This window comes from Accipiter gentilis, chromosome 19 (assembly GCF_929443795.1).
Source record: "Accipiter gentilis chromosome 19, bAccGen1.1, whole genome shotgun sequence".
Lineage (NCBI taxonomy): Eukaryota > Metazoa > Chordata > Aves > Accipitriformes > Accipitridae > Astur > Astur gentilis.
In genome coordinates this window covers 22,042,199-22,068,897 of record NC_064898.1, presented here as the reverse complement: position 1 = coordinate 22,068,897, position 26,699 = coordinate 22,042,199, and the positions used below count along the sequence as shown (strand labels likewise).

Genomic DNA, 26,699 nt, shown 5'->3' with positions numbered 1-26,699 from the left:
CAGTAGTTTCCTCATACGAATATCAATTTTTCACTGAATCTCCTGTATCAGCATTCCTAGAATTGGCTTAGCTTTACATTTCTCTCCCAACCCCATGCTATAAATAGCTAAGTCTCATATATCATTTAAGGAGAATAAAACATTACTCCTTGCATTCATTTCTTTGATTTTACAGCCTTGCTTGTATGTTAATCAAATGCATAAAGTGCTGAGGTGCATAGGTGCCAAGTAAAAGTCAATATTTTACCATGAACCTCATTTATCTACATTAGCCTGAAACAAGGTAGATCTGTAAATTTGGAAGTTATTGAATTTAATGACAAAGATCAATTACAACATCTTTGACACGACAGGGATTTGTCAGATTAGGGAGAAAACGCATCACTTCTTCCTAAGGGAGCTTATAAATGCTGGCTGGGTGGGACTGTCCATCTCTTCTAGTGGACTGATGCATGCAAATGTTTAAATAATATTAGTTGTATTTGAAATACAGACCCACAGTTTAAAAGGAGTGTAAAACAGAGCTAAGTTATAGTGAGCTCTCTGAGGGATTGCTCAGCAGGATTGGCTGGAGTACAAGAAAAAAGAACTAGAAAGTGTCTTCATGGAAGAGATCCACAATTTGGGTGCAAAACTGAAAGCAATTCTGAACTCAGGCTGCTTTTTTCTGTGTCCAGTACACGAATACCAACCAAACTGTTTTATGAGCACCGCGGTACTGCGGACTGTTAATCACAAAGCTCCCCGGAAGCACAAGCACTGCTTTTCTGAAGGAAGCTTGGGAAAACATGGACAATAACCTCCCCTGATGGTAACTGCCACATTTCACTGAAGTCAGCCTCTAGAGACATATAACAAACACTTCCTACCCATCCTTCAGCCCTATGCCCTTTCTCCAGCATTGGGTAGGAAGCATTACTCTGTCCAAGTTGCTAATACACCATTCACCTGGTAAGATGATGGTGTTTGCTAGCAGCCACTTACAGCTTGGCCTGACTGGAATGCAGGTAATGTTTCCAAAGGAAAAAGGATATTTTTTTTCCCCCCATTGATTTTCCAGACCTCCATCCAAGGGTTGCTGGGTAGCATCACAACCTTTGAATTTACCAGGAATTGAAGAAGTTCAACACATCTCAGGATTGGCCATGTATCTCAATATGTTTTTCCAAATCCTGGAATCCAAGGCTAACTGCATTCTTAATGCATATTTTTAGTTAGCAGATAGGCAGAGACTAGTTATTATGGATTAAGTCTTTAAACATGCAAATCCCGTAACCCTAATAGAAATTCATGAGACTGCTTACACAAGGAAGGGCTACAAGGTTGTATTCTGTACTTTCACTGGAAAGTCTTAAGTAACTAACCCTCAAAAAAGCAAGGTCCCTTGTTAAGAAAAGTTCTTTCAGGTTGAATAAAACATTTTTTTTAAAGTTTGAGGGGTTCTAAAATGAACCCCTACAACACAGGTCACTTTGCCTTCCTTTACATTTATCTTATTAAACAGCCCAAACCACCCAACAACCAACTCAGCTTGGGATGGCCTAGAGCATGCAGCTCAGACGTTGATTCTTCTACATGGAGGAATCTCACTCAAGGTTTTTAGCAGTACTGCTGCTTCTCACCAACTGCTCATACATGAAGGCCTTGGATTCAGCCTCTCATCCCACATTTCGGCTTGCAAAGACAGCAGTACATGTATTGTGTAACATCGATCTATTAGCATGATAATGAGAGTAAGTGCTTCTCTCAGTGACATCTGCCCTTCCTGGAGGTATTCCAGCACACATGAATAGCAACCTCCGATCCTGAATCCAGGTGCACCTTGGCTCAAGCTGACCCTGATCTCACTCCCATTGTATCTAGTGAGATGAAAGTGAACAAAAACCACTTGGCCAGTTTTGAAATGCAACGGGAGCTTCTGGACATTCAGGTTAGCTCCACCAAGAGAGCAGCCATCTGCAGTCATGAGTGAAGACAGAAAAAACAGTAGCAGGAGGGATGTCAGCAAAGCTGAGGATTCAAAGCACAGCCAAATGACCATGCAGAGAGGTTCTCCATTCTGTCTGGGGAAGCAAAAAATAGTCAGGTATGATGAAGAGTTACTACAGTTTCTAAAAGCAGGAATTAACAAGCCATGCGGTTAACTACCAACTGTACATTGACAAGGCTTAGTCCACTCCACACGCAGCAAGCCAGCAAGCTGGCATGTGTCAGCTGAGACATACAGCTGTCATGGTCTACATGACTGCATGCTGTAAAGTGAAACACGGGGAGGTTATCTCCTCATCTGGGACAGAACGAGCTCAGAAATGGTCAGCTATGTTGTCTCAATGTCAAGCTGTACCAGACCAAGACAGGTGAAGTCAACCACCTGCAGTCCTGTGAACAAACCATCAAGACAGTTCACACCCCACCGTCAAGTAGCTGCACATTCCTCCCACCTTCTCCCAGCTCCAACAGTGAACACAGTCATCCTGGTGTAGAATTTCTTATTCATTCTTTTCTTAATTTTGCCCACTGAATAGCAACACCAACAGGACACAAGATGGAAACCCCCTGCTCCTAGAGAAGCAGTTTTCTTCACTGAGAAAGAGCCATGCTGTACCCATCTTTGATGTATCTAAGAATCTCAGGCATCTAAGATCTGCTGGCTCTTCTGAATACTCCTATCAGGGGAGCATCACGGCCTTGCCTTCATCAGAAGTTGAGTAATGGCATTTAATGAGCTGTACATGACAGGACAGTGCACACAACAACTAAGGGTGAGGAGCCTTGGTATGCGCTGCAGACCCACAAGTGACAGGACAACACCGCCTGAAGCTGCAGTGTCACATTGTCCGGTGTTCCTTTTACCCACTGACATGTTTTATTCACAATGTGTCCAGTTAGCAGAGATCTAATATTGAATCTGTATAAACTATTCCAGCTTATTTTGCCCAAAACCATTTGGGGAATGCTTAGCAGGCAACCTAAAGAAGCAAAAAGCTTTAACAGGAGGAGTGATGAACATCTACGGTTGGGCAGAGGACATAACATATGGAGCTAGCACAACTGGACCTAGAAAACTATGTTTGGACAATAGCTTTGGTGTCATCCATCAAAAAAGTCCAGAGAATGATGTCTTGCTTATGCTATAAATCAATCCAAACTTTTTCTTTAAGCAGTCGTATGCTAGTTTCTTTTTATTCACATATACAGGAAGGAGGCAAAGCAACTTTAGATGAAATAGAATTAAGCTGATGTTAGTAAGTTTGGGGAAGCCAGACTTGGCTGTTTGAAGTGTTTAAGAAAAGCTGTGCTTGGAGAGACACTCAGACAGTGTAGGTCTCAAACGGGGTTGTGTAACTTAGAGGATTTTACATAAACAAATAGAAATGTCTTCAAAAAATCCTTACATAGTGATCTACAAAAAATAATTTTGCTGTGAAGTTGATTTTAAATTCTAAATGCAGATGGCAAATTAAGCACTGGGATAGAACACTCAGAAAAGGTTGGTTGGTTTGTAACCCAGACCTTGGGGTGGGAGGACACGTATCTCTGTGTGTGTGTGGCAAGAGGGGGACTGACGCTTCTTGGGATTAGCTGCAGAAAGGTGTCTGGAACTTTACTGACATTCCATAAGGGTCTAGCACTATGGTTTATCTGTTATATTACTAGTTTGATCCTGAATGTATAGTTCACCGGTTACCAGTTAATTACATGTCATTACTACATTTATAAACTGTTTCATCCCGATTACGGTTTAAACTGAACAGAGCAATTTTTCCCCTGAGATACAATCAGAGCCAGTCTCAACTTCTGACATGAACAGTTCAGTTTTAATAGGCCAAACCCTGGTATTTTATCACCATCTGCTGGAGAGAAAGTGTCATTCACTTAAAAAATGTAAATTCAGCCTCAGCCCTAAAATTTTTGACTTCATGGACAAAATAATCCTATCCATAAAGATTCAAAGATCTTAAAGGCAGCAAGGACGTGAGAGACCGCCGTGGAACTCAGGTCCCAAAGAGTCATCTGAGGGACAGACAGAAATTACATGATCTCCTACATTCTCCTACAAATAATCTGTTCTGTCATTCCTAAATCTTTCACTGAACCATAGTCAGGTGCTGACAGATACTGCTGTCATGACAAAGGCTTCAAGGTTGTTGGTAAGTGAAATAAAATTCACAGCACAGACACCGATTTCCTCTCTATCACTGGAAAATAAAAGATCCCGCAAGGGCAGTAAGCCAGGCATTTTTTCACCACTATAAGGCCAGTGATCATCTCTTTCAGTTGCCCAGAGAGTCTTAAAACTGTTTCTCAAACCTCAAAAAAGCAGCACTTCTAAAAAGTAAACTATATTCTCCCTCCTTCCCACCCCTTGCTGCAACCTAATGGCCTTATGGCTTCCCCCAGTCCCACTATTCCTTCTTTCCTCTCTTGTACCTCCTATCACTCCTAAACACCAGCACTGAGACCTGCAGAAATGATTGGATTTATCCCACCTAAATTTCAGTGTAACTGCAGCTCTCAGTTAGAAGGCTGTACCGCCAAGATGTCTTCTGTAGTTTACTGGCAACCAAGGTGCTCTTCCAGAGAACAATTTCTGTCTTAGAAGAGCCAGTATTTAGAAAGAACAGAAAGAAACCATGTTTTTAATCTAGGTACTTCCTTCAGGTTGTTAAGTTAGATGAGAAGGCCTCGGTACTCCCTTCTTGGCTTGGTGCTTAACCTAGAGGCAGCTACAGAGGAACCTCTGCAGCCTCCAGTGAGGCCTGTCCAGCATGGATGGAGTCTGTGGTGATATTTCTCCTGAGCATGTATAAACTGGGATTCTTCAAATATTTCTTACACAGATACAGGTGAGCTTATTTTCTCAGCATCATTTCTGACTCAAGGCTACCCGCCACCAAATTGCAAGTCCCTCCTTTAAAACGTGAGGGAATTAGGGCTTCTGAAAGAGCAAGTCATTCAATTTTTTAATTTTTTTTCTTTTAGCTTGAGCAAAACAATGTGGGTTTTGGCCCATGTCTTGGAAACAAATGAAATATTCTGGCTGAAACTTTCAGATGTAAAAAAAAAAAACCTAAGGCAGGCACTCAGTGAAAAGAACTTTAGTCCTAAGAGTTAAAGTGTGGAAAAGTTGAGAAGCAGCCAAGGAAAGGTTATGATAATGGCAAATTATAATGTAAATTAAAACCTTTTAATATAAAACAGTGCCACCAATTGCACCTGTGCTCACTGTCTCTGGATTTTGATTGCTTTACACAGTTATTTGAACAGACCCAAAAGAACATAGCTAGTCTGCAGTTAAGTTGGGCACTTTGGCTCTTTTTTCCAGTCTCCAAGTAAATACTCAACCTCTGCAGATTTATCTGGTAATTTTTCCTGATCACTATTTCTGTAAACAAATGTTCACCGGCCCCTAAAGGGTGAAGATGAATACCACTCGGTCAACAGCACTGAGGAAAGCAGCAACACAACAAACACAGGCCACTGCCCAGCAGAAAGACAATTAAAATTTCTTTCTGAAATGACCTTAGAGCCACTGACCCCGAACCATTCAATGTCGCATTCCTGCGTGCTCCATTTAGCCTTGTTCCTCCTCTATCCCATGAGGCAGCTCCTTCTTCACCGTTACATAACTGCATCCTTCCTACCACATATTTTCATTACCCCAAATGCCCTCAGCCCCATTACCTCCTGGCACCAGGGTGTCTCTACGCCACCTCACCCAAGCTCTCAAGAAGGAGAGCTCTGAGATACATCAGCTGCATCGAGGAATCCATTCTTGAAGCATCGCAAGCCTGTTAAGTCAGGGGAACAGGTCAAGAGTCCATTCTTCAATAACATCTGACCTCGCGTGGCCATCAAAGGCAGCTTTACTACCTTCCTGAAATGGGAGAGACACCCAACTGTGGGCAGATCTGGCTCGTGCCTATCTGACAGCTAGAACTGGCTACAGGGCTGACTGCTCCTCTGCGGTGAATCTGGGGGAAAGAGACCACGGGCAGCTTGCTCAGCCTAGATCCGGTCGATAAATAGTCGGGCAGTTGCAGCTGCCTGAGGCACTGTGAACACTAAGAAGAAATTCTCCCCGGTTCCCTCCTCACTTGTAGAGCAGCAGAGGGGAAAAAAATTTCTGTCCTCGGAAAAGCAGATGCAAGGCCCCAGCTTCCTTGTGATCAAGAAATGACAAGAAAGATCAAAAATATGGAACAACTTCTGCACAATAAATTACTACATAGGCTAGGACTCCTCTGGTTGGAAAACATGCGAGTGAAAAGGGACGTGACATAGGTTCAGGAACTCATTAATGGCCTGGAGACTAGAGTGACAGCAGAAAAATACACTGGCAAACCAAGAAAAAAAGGTATTCAGAGAAGGAGGAAAGGAGACCTACAAAAAAACCTACCACACCAGGCTTTTACAAGCTATTGTTGCTTTTGCAACTGTGACTAATTTGAAAAGACCAACCGCAAAGTACAAGAAAATTACTCTTTATTCAGGAAAAAAGTTACTTTTCACAGCTTTTGCTCATCCAGCATCCACACCTCACTGCACCCACGTTCAGACACCTGTAGATGCTACTGGTCTGTGTGTTCAGGCCGGATCCCAGTCCATATTCTGGCACACCACCCACCATTGCACAGGTGAAGTTTTGTATAGGTCTGGACTCAACTTGCCTGGAGTTTCTTCCTCTTACTCATGCCTTTGCCTCACCCAGGAACAATTACCTTCTTCTCAGAGGTTCTCTACACGTAACTGTTTCCTGTGTTGTGCCACTATCTGTTAATATCGAATGGGAAATACCTTCACTTATTGCACACAGGGAAAACGCCTGCTCTGTGTAACCTTTTTTTACCTAAATGGCACTAAGCCACGGATCTTAGTAGGGGTTCAAGTGGAGAGCAAAGTACGTTCTAGGGCAACATCACAGCCAGGCTGAGATTAGCTTTTGGCAAGGGGAGCAGCAACAGCTCTGCTGTGCTGTCCTTGCATGGAAAGCTCAACAAGTTTTAGGCAAATACTAAAGAATTACGTTTAAATTAAAAAAAAATAAAAATAAAACCCATGCCTTAACAAGAGTGCATGAGAGCCCTGCTGAGATCCAGCCTGCAGGATGGGGTTGCCCTGCACCTTTTAGACATGGTGTAATCTCAGAGGTCTGTAGCAAATTGGCATTGCGAGATGAGCTCTTGCCTAATTAGCAGATTTCTCGTTGTGCCTCAGTGACTGCACTGCAGAGCCTGGCCACCCTCCACTAATTTGCAACATCTCAAGCTTTAAAACACTTTCTTTCATTCCAGTTCATCAGGGCCAGCTGGAAAAGCACCTGCCAAGTGGAGAACTCACTTGTAAAGGTTCACTTCCAAAATGAGGCCTGGGACTTGGGCAGTTCTGCACTACTGCCTCAACACTTCTCACACCTGGGCTTCTTACTAAATCCAAAGGGTGAATCAGACAGAAATACTTATTCCGTTATGCCCATACAAATGACAGTGGGCTAGCACCAGGATTTTTAATAGATCTTGCTTTCATAATCCCCACACATAAACACATTGCAAGGCACAGGTTGGTTACACCATCTGGTAGCAGGCACGAGGGTCTTTATTTTGTATTTTTTTAAGTTTTCAGTATTTGGAAAGGCAGTGCCACCCTTTGCTAACAACTCTACTACTTCAAAGTGAGCAACAAAAGCAACCCTGGGACCTTCCCCAGTGACAAGTCTCTACCGTAAACCACAGGCGCAGTGCCCTGGGCCTGGCAAGGCTGTGGTGGATGGCTGAGGACCCTGCCCGACAGCAGAATCTGTCCACCAGAGCTGAGCCTGGCTGCAGGAAGGACCCCAACATTTCCCATAGGGATGGGTCTAATCACAGATTTCCGAGCCAGAGCAGCACCCTGGCACAGTAAAAAGAGGGAAGTTTTATAGAGCTTTGTAAACTAACTACTACAGCAGGTATGATTAAACTGAAGCATGAATGAAAATACCTGTGAAAACACCAGAAGAAACGGCAGAAAAAAGATTTAAAAGAATGGCTTCTATAGAAAGCGCAGAACACTTCCCAGTCAAACTGAGGAATGATTTATTTCCATCTAGCCCAGACAGCCTGTGCTCTGTCACCCAGGAGAGGACAAACAACAAAGCACAGGAGCTTCCCTTGACCAAAGAACTTTGGTGCAGTTTTAACAATTATTGCACTAACTTGGGAGAGAACTGCCCCATGAACAGAGATTGAAACTCAGTCCTTGTGTCCTGAGCTGTCCTTTCTCACCCCTCCAAAGCTTACACCCTACTCACTCAGTATTTTATTTCCTGTCAAGCTGAATATCAATCGAAAATTTGAAATTTGTTTTATTTAAACATAATTATGACAGAAATCCTACAGAATATATGCTTATACAAAAAGGTCATTGTTGATCAGCAGTGATAAAAAGCAATAAGGCATAATATTGATCATATTATTACAGCATTGCAAATTCAAAGAATGAACTAATTCCTTGCAAGGGAAAATATAGGAGGTGATGTGCAGGATCTAGGGTTGTATTAGTATCTTATATTATATTCTTCTCTTCAGACTTGTTCATATCTCATTTACATAACCTGCAATACCTATACCTTTTTGCACTTGTTCTGTACGTGGATCTTCCCCGGAGCAGCAAGGAATTTAAAAGAAAGATGTTAAGTTTTAGGTTTTAGGAGAAAGGCAGAGAAATACCACATGCTGATTTCAACCCGTACACCTTTATTCTGCTTCATATGAAGTTTCACTGGTCCCTGTAACAGGATACAGGCCCCTTGTGTCCAAGCCAACAATAAGGTAACATTTGCAGCTAAATCACCTTGAGGCTAAACAAGACAGAAGCTGAGACCATTGCCTAAGCAGGTACCAAACCTGCTTTCCATGCTCTGAGAGAAGAAAGACAACCTACCCAATTTGAAAAGGCAGAATGCAACACTTGATACTGACAGAGAAGCCTGTAGCCATCAGCTGCCTGTAACTGTTCTGTGTTTTTCAAGAACCACATGAACAGGAAGGATGTCTGTCTCCAAAGCCTGCTCATGTCCCATGAGGGATGCTGCAAAAGTTCTTTCACCAAAGCAAGCTGCTTAGAATGAAGGAAGGGGTTTGGAGGAGAGGGGGGATCTTTATCATAATTTATGGAGATTTACCAGATGAACAGCTTCTCTTCATCTCCCTGTTCATTTTCTTCCGCTGCTTTCTGCTTGATTTCATCCTACATCTAGATTGCATTAACATGGATCTACCATAATGAAGCCTAGCTAAAACAGAAAGGAAAAAGACTCTCTCATACCTTGGCTGAGAACACTCCTGCTTCTGCCTGCCCACAACCCCTGGGGTGGAAGAACACATGCACCGTCTAATTTGAACCCACAAACATAACTTCAGAATGAGTTTCTCGCATTCATTTGGTCACAGGTCCCTAGAGTGAGAGTCTAATTCAGGTGATCCCTGTGTCTCAAGCAACCAGAGGAATCTGTATCATTCTCCAAAGCCCAGCAGTTTTCACTTCTGGCACTTCTGATGGGTTTCTGCCACCCTACTTTTCCAGGACCAAGTGGATCAAGTGCATGCACACTTACTCATCCAGTATCCTCTCCACCAATCTCGTTCCTTTCTCATTCATTCCCATACAGAAAGTATTCTTTTTCTTCTCCCTGTTTCATGGCACTTCTCACTTTCCCAGGCATTTCACTGACTTCTTTTTCTCAATCACATACTTGTGAAATAGGAGTGCTGACTTAGCTTCATCACTTGCAATTTTCTGTACAGCAGTTCAATCTGTAGGGCAATTAGATGAAGATACTACCCTGGCTCTAACCTCACTCAAACACTTTGAAAACACAGCAGTCAAGAAGCTAGTGATGAAAACAGCTAGCCAGCCATCCAGCCCACATGGTCTATGTTTGGCTTCATAAAGCCCAAACTAATTATTCCACCAGCTATGGACACTTCCGTAACAGTGGGACAACCCTAATCATCTCCATACAGTTTTCACAGCAATGTCACTGTTTGATTATGCTTTCTCTCCAGTTTCCACTTGGCGATCCCTGTATCCTTCTGATATGACTCAGAACATCATAAACTACATGAGGCAACTGTCATTTGCATAGCAAAAATCAAAAAATGAATCCTACAGTGGGTTTTGGCAGGTCACGTAAAATGAACCTAACAACTCTTTCTGGCCATGGACTTTATCTTGGGTTCACTGCTAACTGGCCAATTGCTGCTTCTCTAGAAACAGCCTAGAAATTTGGCCTGTGGATAAATATGCCTTACTGGAGCAGAAGACCCACTTTGCAAGGTTTCTTTGCCTGTTATGTGGATTCTGAGAAATAACTCTAGAGCTGTGACAAAGAAATTACCAGGATATTTTTTTTTCTTTTCAAAAACAGTTCTAAACGAAGGATCTCAGTTCAATACATATTATTCTTTCTTGTCAGCTAAGCAAGCTTCTCATCATACAACCATACTCCCTTCCTTTTCTCTTTTTCTGCCAGCATTTCCATCTATTTTGCAAGTTAAAAAAATAATAAAGCATTTTAGGTGGAGGTGTAAACACGGAAAATACCACTGAACAGCCTGAAAGTCATTTAAGTAGAGTATATCCATTTTCTGGACAGCCCACCTGGAGCCTCCTGCCAGAGGATGTCTGCCTGTCCAAAGGAACTCTCTCTCTCACACGAGCACAAAGGTGCAGTGTTACCCTCCACTGTTTCCTCAGGAGGCTCCCCTAACTAAGGACTCTCTTACCTTGATTTTCTCCCTTGGTCCTTCCTTCAAATCAACTGCAAGAGCTGGAAGACACCCTGTGAAAATTAAGCAACACCTCTCTTAAAACAGCATCTTGGTGAGGATTCACATGAGAATGACATGCAGACATGTTCAGTCAGGTCATAAAAACAACTAAGACCATTAATTCCCCATCTGTCCTACTCTTAGGCCCTTTTTATACTGGAACTTGTCTAACACTTCATTTCAGTCATTATTACTCCTGGGAGTAATTTTTGTCCCCTTTATCTTGTCCCTATTGTGAAAAGTTGGTTGGGAGATGCCAGAGACCTAGCGGAGTCTCTTTTGAAGAAGCAATTTCATTTCAGAGTCTAAGATATCTGTATTGGCCCTGTCTGCACAAATTCATGTTTCTGACACATTCAAACCACAGACAGTCTTCTGGGGAAGTTCGCAACCAATTAAGAATGAAGGCTGGGATTCCCAACTTGAAAAGTGAATTCCATTTTGGTACAGGTAAAGAGCCTTTTCCACAATCATCTCCAGGTGATGTTTCTCCTCAGAAGAAAACAAATGGGCTCCATGAGAGAAAGAAACACCACCACTATCAGCAGTTTGAGGCAGAACTTGGTTTTCAGCAGCCTGAAGGATCTCTCTAGATGTTTACTCCCTGGTACACAAACCAACTTAGAAAAGGAAAGAACAGTTTGCAGTAGACACTAGGTCCTAGAACATCTCTCTTGGTAGAAAGATCCACTACAGCTGTATAATCCTATGCCACACAGGGGCCTTTAAACTTGGTGTTTAGTACCTAGCTTCATTTTCATTTGCTTGGCAATGCAAGCCCGGTCATTTATGAAAGGCAGAACTGCTGGCAACATGGGAATCATCTCTTTCTTAAGGCTCTAGCTCACCTTGGCTTATTCGAGGCAGAAATTAGATTGAGGGTCTGTCATCATGCAGTACCAGAGCATTGTGACATTTGTACCCCCGTGATCTGAACAGGGCAATTTGTACCCGCAACTTTAAGCTTAGGATGAGTTTTACCTATGATCATTGTTTGCACAGAGGCACTTAAGAGTTAGGGTTTCATCCAAGTTATTTCTACATGTTAAATAATCGGAAGAAGGAGCACCAAGCCTTAGAGCTCAGTGATTTATGCTCTTGGCACCTTCGGTGCATTAGTGCCACTGTCCTTATTCAGGCCCTTTGAGGAGCTAGCAACCTTGGTTTTGAGACTACTGCAACATGCCTACCAGTCCCTCCTTCACTACACGAAGGAAGAAAACATCCTGACTCTTTATCCACTGATTCCTTCAGGCTGTGGAAGAGCTATTTGTTCGGGTTTTTTTTTTATTCCTGCTGGTTTCTTATCAGCCATTTCCTCCTTCTCAAACAGCTGTGACAGGTCACTCTCAACCACTGGCACTGTCGCGGGCCTCACCTCAACCCACACTAAAACCACATGGCTTTACCCAGTTCCCCTCACCAAGGTGCTCTGGTGCTGCCCGCTTCTCTCCCTTTAGCTTAAAGCAGAGTAGTAATTAAACTTCCCCTCGGCATCAGTCAGCACTCTGGAACCACCAGGCTCTCGCAGCCCCTTCCTCAGACAGAAAGGCAGTCCCACCCACACATGGCGCAGCGGCCCCCTCACTAACATCCTCAGCCGTCACTGCCACCAGACTCAAACCTGAGGAAGAACAGGAGGCAGCAACGATACAAGAAGCATTGGTTGCCACAGCTGGTTTTTTCAGTTTTACATAAATATGGCTTTTCCGTCACGTAGATGCTCTTGCGTATGACCAGTTGGCATAAACCAAGCTGTCCTGCTCGGTATTCAGCGTTATTCCCGCTGGCCTCGGGCACAAACAAGCTGCTGCACCCGCTGTCCCTGCAGCAGGACGCCATAATTTCGAGAGAAGAATGCCTCTTGCACCAGGCGCAGGGTGGGTCTGGGAAGAGGTGAACCCCCCTCCCGCCGCTTTCAGGCACCAGATTTCCACAGGTGGGTCGGCCACCTCGTCTCCGTCAGTCGTCTCTTCGTCAGGGGCAGGTCTCGTGGGTTTAAAACACAAGTTGCCTGCCTTCATTGAGTGTGGGAGGTCCCTTAGAGGGAGTAGTCAGGCAAAATCTGACCATTTCACCTCACTCCCAAAGCTGGTAACACCATTAGTGTGTTAGTTTTTAACTTGAATGTGGTAACTGATTTTGCCAGGAGTATAATGAGATCACTTCTCTGGTGAACTGCTCCATGGATATGACAGCAGTGATAAGCAGGCAGGAGAAGGGTCTTGGTGTGGTCTGTAATCAAGGGGAGGCCCTGCTAGCACCAAATTAAAAGAGATACTAAAAGGCCTCCAAATCCTGAGGGCTGCCTCTCTGCTTGAGTCTCGGCTGCCAACCTGGAGTCGGCCAATTAAAACAACCTTAATCTTTCTTGAGCAAAAAGTCCCGTGGCGGTAGTAGTTAGTAGTAGTGGTGGTGGTGGTGCTTGTGAGTGCTGTTTTCCCAAGGCACCCAGTGAAGAGAGCAATCATCTGACCCCAATGAAAATCTCTTTTTTTCTCCCAGGTTTGGAGCAGGGATCAGGAGCCCTCGCTCTCCTCCTGAGAGTGAGCTCTGAGCCAGCACCTCCGCTGAAGCAGCAGGTGTTCCACCTCTACACTTCACATGAAACACCTAGAAGTTCACCTTTACTTTTTGTGTAGGTGATGGCAAAAGTTGGTTTCCAGCTTCTGCTGCAAGCATTGGATAGTCTTCAAAGCTTAAATATCTGACAGGCTGCTTTCAGCAGTAGCAAGGCTTGAAGGTACAAAGCATATACCTAGAAAAGAAGTAATGGGCATCTATTACACATCAAAAAAATGCATTAAAGTCATAGCATTCTTTTGAAAAGCTTGTCATTAACTTAAATATCTGCAATGATGCTACTCATTTGGGCTTTTAAATTTAAACTTTCTTAAACAAAGAATCAATCTTTTTTTTAAATGAAGGAGAAGGCACTATGGCACCTCTTTTTTACAGAGATTAGTATCTGTGAATAGTGCTTTTGAGGTAGTCCATGCATGTTTGATTAACCCGTTGATTAATGGACAAAGTTTTAAAGAATTACATTGTATAAATGGATTGTTACTTTCCATTTTATTTCTTTTCTGATCCTCCTGAGTGACTAGGTCATTGCCGACCATAATCATGTGGGAGCTCTAGGCTTCAGTATCTGCTTAATTAATCCTGTTCAGAAAAGACATTGCATAAACCTGAACTACAGACTGTATTTTCCCTTAGAGGAAGTCCTCATCAATGTCTCCCTGTTAATTCTCTCCTGGTTCATTAATCTTGTTCTCTGTTGTATGTTGTGACCCAGCTACCACAGGAGGGACATCGAGAATCATACAGAATTGCTTCGTGATAGGTCGCTGCCTTGGGGAATAAGAGTAATGGGTTCAAACCACCTCAGACTTGAGGAGAGCCTAGAAACCATACCTCCTGTTTCTGAACAAGCGTGCTCCCCTGCAGGCTGCTGGACTGGCTGTCTTGCCTTCCGTCCTTCCTTCCCTTACTCAGTCACACCACCCCTCAGTAGGATGTTCAACCCGAGAAGTGCCCTCAGCATGTTGAATCCCAGACAAATAAAGGCATTACTATTATATAAAGCCATTCAGAGTCATCCCTGCACATGGGTGTTTCTGTTCATGGGCTCCAGGCAGAGCATCAAATCCTCCTGGAAGGGCTGACCTTGTGCAATCATTAAAGAGACGTGGGAATGCCAGCAGAGCCCGTCACCTCTCCGCGTAGCCTAAGGAGCTTGGAGATCAGCCGAGGGCTTTGGATTCCTGATCCCTGACCCTTCTGTTTATGCACTAGTCTGAAATGGCACCGAAGATCAGTTTGCAGAGTACGTAAACGCGGTGCGCGCTCTTCTTCCTCTCCGGCGTGAGCCGCCAGCACCTGAGCGGCGTCCGCGAGGGCAAACTCGAGCTTCTTGGTGACGCACCGCCGCGTTCTGTGACGGCAGCTCTCTCTCGAGATACTTGGTGTGCGACAGCGCGTTTAACCAGGCAGTTTTCCTGACTGACTTTTTATTTTTGAGTGCAGATTGTATTTGCTCCCAGTCGCTTTGGCCAGTTTTGTTTGGCTTTAAACACTTTGGACCTAGGCCTTTTGCTTCCGTAGCGAGACTGACTTTAATTTCTAGGTACGGAAGACGCCAAATTGCCTCTGCTCTGCCGTACTCGGAGAAATCGCGTCATGTTTTAACCCCGACAAGAGAGGGAGGGACGTCAGCCTTGGCGGTGTGACGCCATCTTCGCCCCCCCCCCCCTTTCGTTCCCTGGGCGCAGTGACGCGAACTACATCTCCCGTCATGCCCCGCTCCGCCCCGCGCAGCGCCCCTCCCCGCCTCCCCGCGCGTTGCACCACGGGAGTTGTAGTCCATCCGCGCCTCTCCCTCCCCGCCGGGCCGCGCTCCGGAAGTGACTCGGCGGCTGCGGGGTGAAGGGCGGCGGGGGGGACGTGTTGACTTCCGGGAGCCGGCGCTCATGGAGGCTGCGGAGCAGGGAAGCGTCTGAGGGGGTTCGGCGGCCGCCGCCATGTTCGGCTGCCTGGTGGCGGGCAGGCTGGTGAGCGCTGCCCGGGCCGCGGGCGCGGCCTTCGACCTGCCGGGGGGGCCCTCGACCCGCCGGGGGCCCGGGGTGGAGCTGCTGCAGGGCCGCCCCGCGGGCCTCGCCTTTGCCCTCAGCTGGGCTCCGCTCGGGGTTGGCCCCGGGCAGAGGGGGAGCTCGCCGTCCTCGTCACGGCTGCCCGGCGGCTCGGCTGGCTCGGCTGGCTGCTGCCCCTCGTCCCCAGAGGCGGCTGCGTTGTAGAGGCTGGCTGCCGGGAGGCAGTTGCCGTGCCCTCTGTTAACGGAGAGGTTTGGGCCGCTCGGAGACGAGCCGCGAGCTTGAAAGAAGCTTTTTAAGGCTAGATCGTGCGTTGGCTGCAAGGATGTGGCGTCTCGGGTAAAGAGGAGGGTGTCTTTTGCTCTGGCGTTTAGCCGTCCTTCCGCTGCCTGTCTCAAGGTCTATTGTATTTCCTATGTGAACAGGTTTCCATCATCCTGGGGTTGTGCCAGCCAGGTGGTCAACAGGCACTGCTTGTAGACTTGGCAACCTCTTCTGCACCCTATTTTCCTCCTACACACATGGGGAGTGAAGGTATTCTGCTCCTGTAGTCCTGGGTGGGATATTGGTTTGGTGCAGGTAGAACGAGACTGTTGTGCCTTTTTAGTAATATTTTTTGCAGTTGTTCTTCTGCTGTGTTTGACTTTTATCTGGCTGTTTGCTGTTTAGGTTAGTGTGTTCCTCACTTCTTGTTATGTTCCACTCTAGGTGTATTTCTGTAAAAGGAAGTTCACAGTTACGCTCAAAGATGAAAAACAATAATGCTAATAAAGGTTCTGTTCTCTTTAGGTACAAGCAGTGCCCCAACAAGTGGCTGAAGATAAATTTGTATTTGATTTACCGGACTATGAAAATATCAACCACGTAGTGGTCTTCATGCTGGGAACTATACCATTTCCAGAAGGAATGGGAGGATCTGTCTATTTTTGTTATCCGGACCAGAGTGGGATGGCAGTGTGGCAGCTGCTAGGGTTTGTCACTAATGAGAAGCCAAGTGCCATCTTCAAAATTTCTGGTCTAAAATCTGGTAAGACTGGTAAAACATAGCGGTCAGTTAAACAGATGTGTTCCTGCATGCATAAGGGGATAAATGTTTGAGGGTGGTTTTGAGCAAAAAGCTACTTGAAAAGGCAGACCACCATGCGTTTTCAGATGGTCCCAAGCAGACGTGGTACTAGAAGCAGTCTGTCAGCTTCATGGACGTCTGTATGTTAATGTTCCTACTGAAATTTCTCACTCATCTTCTCTTGTACGTGGTGTTGATCTGGAAATTCATTTGAGCAGGCTTGGCATGTGTTCCAGTGCTTCTGCATAGAGAACCTGAGGAAGAATGACCCTGTAACTTCCCTAGCATGGCTTTTAGGCGTTTGTCTAGACATGCCTGCAGTGTTTTCCTTCAGCTTCCACTGTTAAGCTGTTGTATTCTTTGTAGCACTGAGAAAGGTTTTGTGACAAGTAAAGTCTGACGCAGTGATTTCGGACAGCTAGCCGCTTCCTTTTCTGGTGCGGTTGCACTATATAATTGTCCAGTAGAGGGGGTCGTCATGGGAAAGCAGCTTTCCAGATGTTTTGGTATTTTTGAAATAGACCTGAGTCAGAGAATTGTGACTCACGTGGGAGCCAGAGAATGCTGCTGCTACCTGAAGTAGGTGTGGGTACGTCTTCCTAAATATACGTGAGTTTTGCCATGCATATTATAAAAATGATGAAGCACCCCAATGGTAGACCTTTGTCTTATTAAAGGGACAGATATGTCAGTCAAGCAGCTTAAACTGTTATGGTGATAAAGTAATACACACCTTTTATAGGCTTCAGTGTAGTCTACAGCCTTAGCTTGAATCTCTATTTAGGTAAGCGTTGAGGTTGCTGTGATAAAATGTATTAATTCATAATGTGGCATGCTTGCTTTTGAATCCATCCTGGATGGCAGTGTGACATGAGATAAGGGCTCTCAAGGGGCAGAGCAGAATGAATTCTGATCGTATATGTTCCTCAAAAATTTGGGCTTTCTTCAGAAGAGAGAACAGCCACAGGAAGGGTTGGTGGGGCAGGTGGGTGGGGGCGTGCTTTTGTATATTCCAAAGTTGTGTTGTTAGTGAAACAGTAAAGTGTATCGTTGGTTCTTTTGCCATGTGTTTCTTATGCTTGAAAGACTTAACCATATTATATATGCTTTCAGACAGCTTTGTAGGAAAACACATTTTCAGATGCTTTTTCATGATTAGCCGTAATGCCCACATAAGGGCTGCTCTCAAGAAAGAATTGTGACGCGCTGTGCTTGATCTGAACGACAGAGACCTCCACAGATACCTGATATTGTTGTCTACAGCTTATCTCTGACTGTAGAGTCAGTATAAGCTACACAGCCTTAGTGTTCATGTCCATAAACAGTTCTTTGGTGGAGAAGACAATAAGGCTGTAGAAAGGGGACACCAGCGAGGGATTACAGAGAGCTGGAATCATTGAGAGACATTACTGACTGTTGAAATCTGTGTTTTGGGTTTAATCCCTTTTTGAAAGGAACAAATTTGTGTCCCTGTTTGTCAGCTCCCTGTGAAGCAGTGGTTGTAGCAGAGTTTCTTGCTGTGTGATGAAGAGGACCAGCATGTTTCTTATGTGGACATGAGTGGCCAGCTGGAGTGTCATAAGGTTTTATTACATAGACTCTGGGAAAGGTTAAATGTATCATTTGTAACTTTTATGTTTATGCTGTATGACGTGCCCTGGAACTGTACAGGTTTTGTGTTGCATATAACTTGCCCACGTTGCACATTGTTGTAAGGACTGGTTGGCTGTTAAATACAGTGTCTGGGGATGTGGTATTAGACTTCTGGACTATGAAGGTCAAGTAAAATGGCATTTCCCCAGGTTTTCTTGTTTGTTTCTCTCCTTCCTGTCCCATGCTCACTTGGGAAAGCCGATGCAGGTGAACATTGCAGTGTTTCCACATGGGGTACCAGAAGGTTATCTCAATAGGTGAACTAAAGGGAAAATCGCTTTTGTGGAATACAGTCCTTGTGAAAGTGATTTGTGGAGTAGCTACTAAATTATGGACCTGGACACTTTTTCCTTGACTACAGGTGCTATTTAAACTCAGGTAACCTTTGAATAAGAGTTTCCAGATTAGGTCTTGAAGGTGTCTCACAGGCACCTGGTCATAGTACCTTCTAAAAGATTCCTTTAGAGCTCCTTTATAATCAGGAAAAGTTTTTTGAATTGTATTTCATAGTAGTCTCGGTACAAACTTAATATATCTAAAAGCAAGCTTTTCTGTTGTTCTCCTTGCTAACTTTTAACTGTTCTTAAAAGCTATGCTGTGAGGCTAGAAATGTAAGTGCTTGTGTAGTTTGTTGGGGTTTTGTGTTTGGTGGTGGTGGTTGTTGTTGTTTTGACCCCTTGATTTAGTGAGGGAGGTCTTGCATCTGCTGATATTGATTGTAAGTCTAGCAGTCAAAGGCCTTAAGTGTTCAGCATTATTATGTGTTTCTTTTTGAGAATTAACTGTCATGTAAGATGGTGTCTGGCTTTGCAATAAGCATTAAATTTGCGTTGGTTTTTTTCTCTTCAGATGCAATCTGCACGTTTGCTGGAAATAACACTATAAAATCAGCACCCTCCAACCCCTACCCTCCCTGCCCTAAATTGGTAGTTAGATTTTGTGCTAAAAGCTGAAAAATGTGTGTTTGTGAGGTTTGGGGGTTTTCTGGTCGTTTCCCCATTCCCCAGTGGGATGACAGTCAATGTGTATTCTTTCAGTCTCTTACTGTTCCCATTCCTGGATTTTTCATTACAGGTGAAATGTTTAACAGCCTGTAGTCAAGGCAGAATAGAATATTTCTGGCATTAACAAAGATGAGTGGCTTCTTTAGTGCCAAGAGGAATAAAGTAGCAATATACCTTCGTGAAAGAGACTGTGTTCATCTCTTGAAATTGTGCAATTTCTGCACTTGTATAATAAGCTACAGCTGTAATCACATATTGTAGTAAGATCCCTTGGTGCCTGTTGGAGCCATACTAGTAGTATTCATTCATTAAGGTCACTGGCATTCCTAATGGAATTGCTGTGAGCGTTATTACTCAAGGAATTATGGTCTGGTCTCATGGTATGACCAGAGAGTTCAAGGTTTTTGCAGAAAGAAGGGGCTCAAAACTACTCCTTGCCTTGAAATTGTAAGGTTTTTTATTTCTCACTTCTACCTGAAAGTGTGGTAGAAACAGAAAACAAAACTTGGGCTGAAATTTTGCACCCTTACTGGGAGTATGTTGACAAGTGGGATAAAAGTTATAGGATAGCCTTTTCTGTTACAGACTTTTTCTGCTGCGCTGCATGCAATGATGTATGTGATGCTGTTTTCCACTTAAAATATACCCTCTAATATAATGTCTGCATTTGAGGCATACACATGGGTAAGGTTTTTGACATGGTTTGGCTGAAAGGCAATAAGGGCTCGCTATCTTGATTCAAGGGTTCAAAGAAAGGGTGGAAAAAATATTTTTCTGATTGCAGTTGCTCTGGTATGACATAGTACATTATGACGTGGGACTCTATGGGAGCGTAGGGTCTGAATGTGAAAGCCTGGGCTTATATTTCAGTACCAATTTGCATACTGTGTTCTCTGTGTTTGTAAGATTTGGAGAGTTAATCGTAGGAGCCAAGGACTGAAAATGTGGAGTGTAATTCAGTTGGTCTAAAGATGGCAGGGGATGCTTTTCTCTTACCCTTTTAGACAGACATCTCTCAAAGAGAGTGGTTCCATGAGAGTGCATGCAAAGTGACAGAAGGGATGTATTTTATTATTGAGATCATGAGTGTCTTTCTAAAGTAGTGATATATCCTGATGGAGCCTGTTGCTTGAGGATGTTCTATTTTTATTATAAATGTCAGCTTCTCGAGTGAAGACATTACAAGATGTAAAACTTCTAGCAGCTCTATTGCTATTCGCTTTTTTACCAATGAGATTGTGTGATATTTGGTTTCTAATAGCTTTTCTCTTTCTTTCTTAATACTTTAATAAATTTTACCTTTATCAAGCAAGCATCTATCTACAGTAAAGGTTGAGATCATACAGCAGTGGCATTTCTCAGAAGAGCTCCTAAATAGCACTTCAGAATAGAATATTTCTGACTTTAACAAAGCTGAGTGGCCTCTTTAGTGCCAAGAGGAATAATTCACATGGTCAGGTTTCTGAGATCTTCAGTCTTAAGCCTGAGTTAAATTTCTCAAACTTGTGCTGTTTTTGCTGGCTGAGTTTTTGACCATGGAACTAAGTCAAAGGGTGCTTTAGACTTTAGTTAGACTTTCTTGCAGCTCAGTATGGTGTTGACTGCTCTGTGGGACAGCTCTTGATTAGCTTTGCTTTCTCCTGCTAGTAAGGGGCTAGAGTGCTACTGAAATGTCACTTCTGTGTTAAGAGGGTACTTGTCTATTGTGTTCGCTCAAAGTTAGGTGGAGTATTAGTATTTGTTTACTAATAGCATTGTGGTCCCCCAGACCTTTTTCCTGTATTTTCCTTTACAGATGGTGACAAAGAGAAGTGCATTATTTATGTGACTCTAGGTGTGTGTCATTGTTTGCAGAGACCATAGCTGAAGCTGGGAGTGAAAGTACTGGTTAATACTCAGCTGAGAAAGGTCAGAAGTGATGGCAGAGGGCTGGGATGATGCCTGTATGAGTGGTATGCAATTAGGGACTGTTTTTCTGCCCGATGCATTTTTTTTCTTTGTGGCTCCTGCAAAGTCAGGTGCCTTTCTGTTCCATGGCTGTTTCTTTGACCTTTGCTGCTGTTGGTGGCTTTGAGCAATTCACATGAGACCTGGGGCTGCCCAGCCCTCCACAGGGATAGCTTTGAGTCAGAGTGATCTTGAAGTAATGTTCTGTTTTTCAGCACACAAACAGGTTCACAAGCGCCTGGTTTGAATGAGTGAACCAAACGATTCTGTAGCAGTGCTTCATGTTTCCTATTTATCTGTAGTTGTTATAATGTGAATTAAAGTCGTGGTTCCTATAGAGAAAGGTTCTGCTGTCTTTTACTCACAGATCATATTCCCTGTTGAATCTGTTTACTTCTTAGGGAGCTTTAAAATTGTTTTTCCTTTTTTTTTTTTAGAAACTTCCTTGATCTGCTGTGGTTTTTTAAATGAACTGTTTCATCTGTTGTGCTTCTGTGTACTTGTGTCTGTGCTTGGACTGTGATTTTTCTGTATCTGTGAGATAGGGAGAGCTCTCTGGTGAGAGCTGAGGAATACCTTGTACAGAAGAAGCACAGTAATTTAAATAACACAGTCTTCACATGTGTGCCAAATCTAATGTGTGCTGTTTGTGGTGCTTTCAGGGAAGGGAAGTCAACATCCCTTTGGTGCCATGAACCTCCCTCAGACGCCAACGGTAGCCCAGATTGGAATCTCAGTGGAACTGCTGGAGAACCTGGCCCAGCAGACTCCTGTTGCAAGTGCTGCTGTGTCATCAGTAGATTCATTCACAGAGGTAGCTTGGACATCCTGGTTTTGGAAATTCTCTGTACTACTAAAGTCTTAGGACTTAAGCCTCTGAAGAACTAATTAAAAAACTGCTATGGGTGGGGCTATAGGATTGTAGCCAACCTAATAGTTGTCATATCATTTGGCTGGATGCCTTGCTATTTTGAAATTACTTTTTCTTATACTGGAAAACTATGACTCCTGTAAAGGACTGGATTTTGCATGCTCAGTGGAATCAGGCCAATAGACTCACTTGTCTTGATGTCACTCTACTGTAAAAATATTTATGATGCTTCCTTATAGGAGCAGCTATGACTGAATGCATATAAGAGACAGTGGATCTTTAGTGATTTGTAGGTGCTGGAACTCCAGTGCATAGACTTACGGAGATGGTCAAAAATGACTCAGAAGTCAAGGCAGACATGGGTGTGGGTGCAGATAGATATGCAGGGGTACCACTGACCCTTGAGAAATCCTTCTGATGTAGTTTTGCCAAACTACAGAATCGTGCCCTCTCCCACAGAAGGATGTATTTGGTTTTTTTCCATTTCTTTCCTTGTGGACCAGGCCTTGGGCTGCAACACTTGCCATTTTTTACCCAGCCTGTCTGTTAGTTTGAACCTCTGGAAATCCTCAGCCAACACTGGCAGTCAGTTGGCCATTTAACAGCAGTTCAAGGCAAGCTAGATCTGCATGGCAGGTCTTGATTTCCTTATCACTGATGGCTCTGGCATTATCTTTTAACATTTCAGCAGTTGGTGAGGCTTTTCTTGAGGCTTTTATTTTTTTCTTGCTCGCTTTCCTTACAGACGCTTGCTGAGGTAGATTGGTAATTGAACAGTAATCCTGATAATGTACCTGATGTCCTTTGGCAGTTTGTACACATAATAGCTCCAAATAGGTAAGGTCTCTTGGAGAAAGTTATTGTGACTAGGAGTTGACCAACAGCTATTTTTGTATAGTACAGTTAATTGAGCTTTTCTGGAGTTGTTAGGGGAAATGACATCTAAATAATATTTCTGACTCTACCAATTTTTATAATAGCAGTAGTTAAGTCGTGAGGTAATAATGTGCCGCTTGAGGTCATTTGCAGGGTGGCTGGTGGATTTTTCTGGCAATAGTATTTAAAGAAGAAAACCACCTCATGATTGCACAACATTTGTAAAAATGTTATTTCCAGTTAGGTGGATTTTTCTATTAAAAAGGAGTAGCATCTTAACTGAAATTGTATATTGCTTTCAAGGGATGCAGCTGAGCCAAAGGTTAAATTAATAGTTACTCCTGTAGAGAAAACGTATGAAGTCATAGTTGAAAGAAACCTTTGAGGGAGTAGCAGAGGAAGGGGATATGACTGGGAGCATGTTTGTGAATGCTAATGGCTTTTATTTAATACTTGACATCATCTCTTTGGAAATGCTACATTATAGCAATGAAAGTATTTTTTTTTTAAAGGCAAAATCATCTGTTGCTGCTCTAAGTTAAGGGGTTGTTCTACCACTACCTTTATAGTAAGTTTTATGGAGCTTTATGGTTGTATGTATTTTTTTATACATGTAGTTATATTACAAAAAAGTTGTATGGAAAAAAGTGGGACAAAACCACAGAGCTTTGTATGTGAGTGCGCTGAGACTGAGGGTAGGCTCCTGGGTTCTAGGACATCAGTTCTTCCAATCCTTATGTCAGAGCAGATGGAGGGAAGCACAAGAGTGTGCATATATTGCACCAGGTTCTGTTTTCCTTCATCATTTCACTGTCTATGAAAATGGTTTTTTCTCCCACCAAAACAATGCGTACTTTTTTAAAAATAAAAAGAATAGGGGAAAGAAGGAGGTACCATAGGCTTAGGTATTTGTAAACTGGCTGGGAATGTCCTACAGCTTCATCTTCTGCACACAGGGCTTGCTACTTCTTGGCTTCTCTTTCACTCTTTTACTTCCTTATTCCTACAGTTTAGGAGTTTGCTATGCATCTTTTTCATGTTTTCCCCAGCAAGATCTTGTGGCAGAGGATGCCAAGGTAGCAGCTCTTCTGTGGTGAAAACTAAAGGAAATTTTCCTGTTGCTGGAGTCGTGATGAGTTGTAACAAGGCAGAATGCAGACTTTTCAGCTGGTTTAACAACTAGCGTTTTGCTATGAGCTGGAATGGCAGCTTTGACCTGGTCTACAGTTCTGATGGTTTAATTTGGAGGAGAGGGACAGCTCTTGTCGCCGCATCACTTTGTCACAAAAAGAAAATGTTCTTCCCAAAGCTGTTTATCCAATAGGATGAAATTGGGCAGGGAGAGGGCAAGAGAAGATTCTGAAAATGATTTCTGGAAGCTGGATGGATCTGAGGGCAAGACCAAGAGTTTTGATTGATTTAAAATGGACATCTCTGGACCTACTATATCCACTTCCCCATTGTGTTTTAGGTGATAATGCTAATTTTACTTCATGTAGGAGTTGTATATCTGTTAAACTTTTGCACAAAAATTCAAATTGAAAAAATAACTAACTTAAAATGTCTTTTTTATTTCAGTTCACTCAGAAGATGTTGGATAACTTCTATAACTTTGCTTCCTCATTTGCTGTTACTCAGGCACAGATGACCCCAAATCCTTCTGAAGCTTTTATTCCTGCAAATGTAGTTCTGAAATGGTAATGGCAGTGATCTCTAGTAACAAGTGGGGATTTTTTCTAGCTGTTAAACCAGCTGATTTCTAAGTATTGAACTACTGTCATGCTCTTTGGTGAGATGATGCAAAAATGTTTAGAAGTGGTTGTTGTTGTTTATCTCAAGTATAGAGAGCACCTATCCACTGTCTTTATTTGTCAGCATCTTCCTATCAGCTTTTTATTAGAAAAGTGCTATAGAGCATATGAAATTTTTTTGCTTCTAGAAATGCCACCCTTGGCATATGTGGATTTGCACTATGTTGCTGATTATGCAAATGCTCTGGAGTCAGGGGAAGACAGAACACGCTGATACTTGTCAATTTGTGCTTACTTGTTATGCTTGGTCTCTTCCTAGACATAGTTCCAGCAGTTGCTTAAGAAGGTGGGAGAGGTGGAGAAATCATGTTCCTAGTTGAACTGGTTCTGTCACCAAGACCCTTAAGCACAAATACAAAAGTCTCTGAGAGTTGTTTTCCAGGGACTGGTTTAAGATACAACTGTCTATGGGGATAGCCTCTGTGTCTGGAGATAAATTGTGAACTGCAGGCAGTCCTTTAAGATGTCTGAAAAATAATTCCCTACAGTTTATCAGTTCAGCCCTTTTTAACCTTTACAGTATTAACCTAAGCCCTTTTCAAAACAGTATTTTTGGCGCTCTGAATACAGTTTTATCATTAGCACAGATCTCATGAATATGCAGGCAGTTAACGTAAGCAATATATTTTTGGGGAGAGTGTAACTTGATGCAGATCTCTTCTATTTAGAAGTAACTCTACACATGCTGTGAACATGTGTGGGTAAGGTCTCTGAGAGAAACCAAAAGGCAGACGGGCTAAAGAAGCAGGGCAATGGCTGGTCATTGCCTGGATGATGCTGAATTTGCTTGTTTGTGGTTTGCTTGTTTCTGTGAGCATGAGAAGTGAAATTAGGACAGCATGTGTGCATACGTGATTCCATTATGCGGTAGAGAATTAGTTTTCCTCATTAGATTTTACTAAAACATTATCATATATAAAATATGTGGAAGTTAGAATTATTTGATGAGGGTGGAAGAATAACGGGGACTACTTTGTCTCAAGGTTTCTATTAGAACTACAAGGCAAACCGATGCATAGCCTTGAGTGCAGAATTGCCTGCAGTCCCCTCTGCCTTAACTGCGAGCAGGTTACACATCGCCTGCTAGGAAGCGATTCTGGATTGGAGGCTGTGGTCTCTGTGCAAGCCTGCTCAAGTCTGTCAAGCTTGCCTATCTCGCATCCACTGTCCCGTGAACTGAGAAGTGCTAAGCTGGCTCTGTGCATCCTAGATGGAGCAGCACCAAAGGGGTAGTACAGGGACAGCTGAACTGGATTCAGAAGCAGTGGTGTTAGCTTGGTTTTCCCAGTATTACAGTGTATCCTGAATGGCGTGAGACTTTCTTGGTCTGGTTTTGCTTGGGGTTTCTTCTGTGAGCTACGTGGCCTGATTACTAGGATGATGTGCAGCCTCAGACTCACGCTTCCACCTGCCTGAACTTAGATTTCCTAGCCCAAAAAATGTTATGCACAAAATAGCCACTTTTAATTCACTTACAATTTTACTAAGCTTGAATGAGCATCCTCTGGGATACCACTTTAATGAAATACATATTGTTGTTGAAATACACAAGTCTCGCTGTGAAAATTCTTGATATGGAATCAAAAAGGAGGACTTTGGATTTACTCCCTGGTGTGGAGTGGATGTAATGTATCGTGTTCTCTGCATAGACTGAATTATTTGTATCGTTTTTGAAGCCATTTTATTTGCAGCAACTTTGATTGCTTGGTTTTTGTTTGTTTGGTTTTTTTCCCCTAGGTATGAGAACTTCCAGAGACGTCTGACACAGAACCCTCTCTTCTGGAAAACATAAGCTTAAATTGTGTCATTTGAAGTGCTTTCTAAACAGTGTGATCTGAAAGATGCAGCAAGTAACTCCACTGAAGAATTTGGGGGGAGAAAAAAAAACACAAAACGATTAGTCTCAATAGACAAACTTGTAACTTTTATATTACTCTTGAAAATTATTTAAAATTAAAATCCATGAAAACTACTTGCCTATGCATTGTGGTTTTTTTTAATTGAAGTATTTGGCTGCAACAAGAAATCAGTGTTCAATGTGCGTGCATAGAAATATCCTTTTCAAACT

At 43.2% G+C, this 26,699-nt stretch overlaps 1 protein-coding gene across 4 annotated transcripts; it reads left to right on the top strand.

The window, feature by feature from the left end:
* Positions 1-15,252: 15,252 nt before the first annotated feature.
* On the top strand, positions 15,253-26,603 carry HIKESHI (heat shock protein nuclear import factor hikeshi). 4 transcript variants are annotated; one of them, XM_049822891.1, is made up of 6 exons: positions 15,253-15,364; positions 15,829-15,937; positions 16,193-16,430; positions 21,736-21,887; positions 24,399-24,517; positions 26,369-26,603. In XM_049822891.1, exons 3-6 carry the CDS (start codon positions 16,280-16,282, stop codon positions 26,421-26,423), a joined length of 477 nt encoding a protein of 158 aa, XP_049678848.1. In that variant the 5' UTR covers positions 15,253-15,364; positions 15,829-15,937; positions 16,193-16,279; the 3' UTR covers positions 26,424-26,603. The 4 variants fall into 4 exon arrangements, with proteins under 4 accessions (XP_049678848.1, XP_049678847.1, XP_049678850.1 ...); XM_049822890.1 differs by lacking the exon at positions 15,829-15,937 and having other exon boundaries at positions 15,256-15,364; XM_049822893.1 differs by lacking the exon at positions 15,829-15,937 and having other exon boundaries at positions 15,279-15,360.
* Positions 26,604-26,699: the final 96 nt, after the last annotated feature.

What these genes read in the sequence shown, in the direction of transcription:
- HIKESHI (XM_049822890.1), top strand. Translation starts at nt 15,335, where the DNA reads ATGTTCGGCTGCCTGGTGGCGGGCAGGCTG. An exon ending in GCCTGGTGGCGGGCAGGCTG is followed by an intron (nt 15,365 to 16,192) that starts GTGAGCGCTGCC and finishes TGTTCTCTTTAG; the next exon opens with GTACAAGCAGTGCCCCAACA. An exon ending in GCAAATGTAGTTCTGAAATG is followed by an intron (nt 24,518 to 26,368) that starts GTAATGGCAGTG and finishes TTTTTCCCCTAG; the next exon opens with GTATGAGAACTTCCAGAGAC.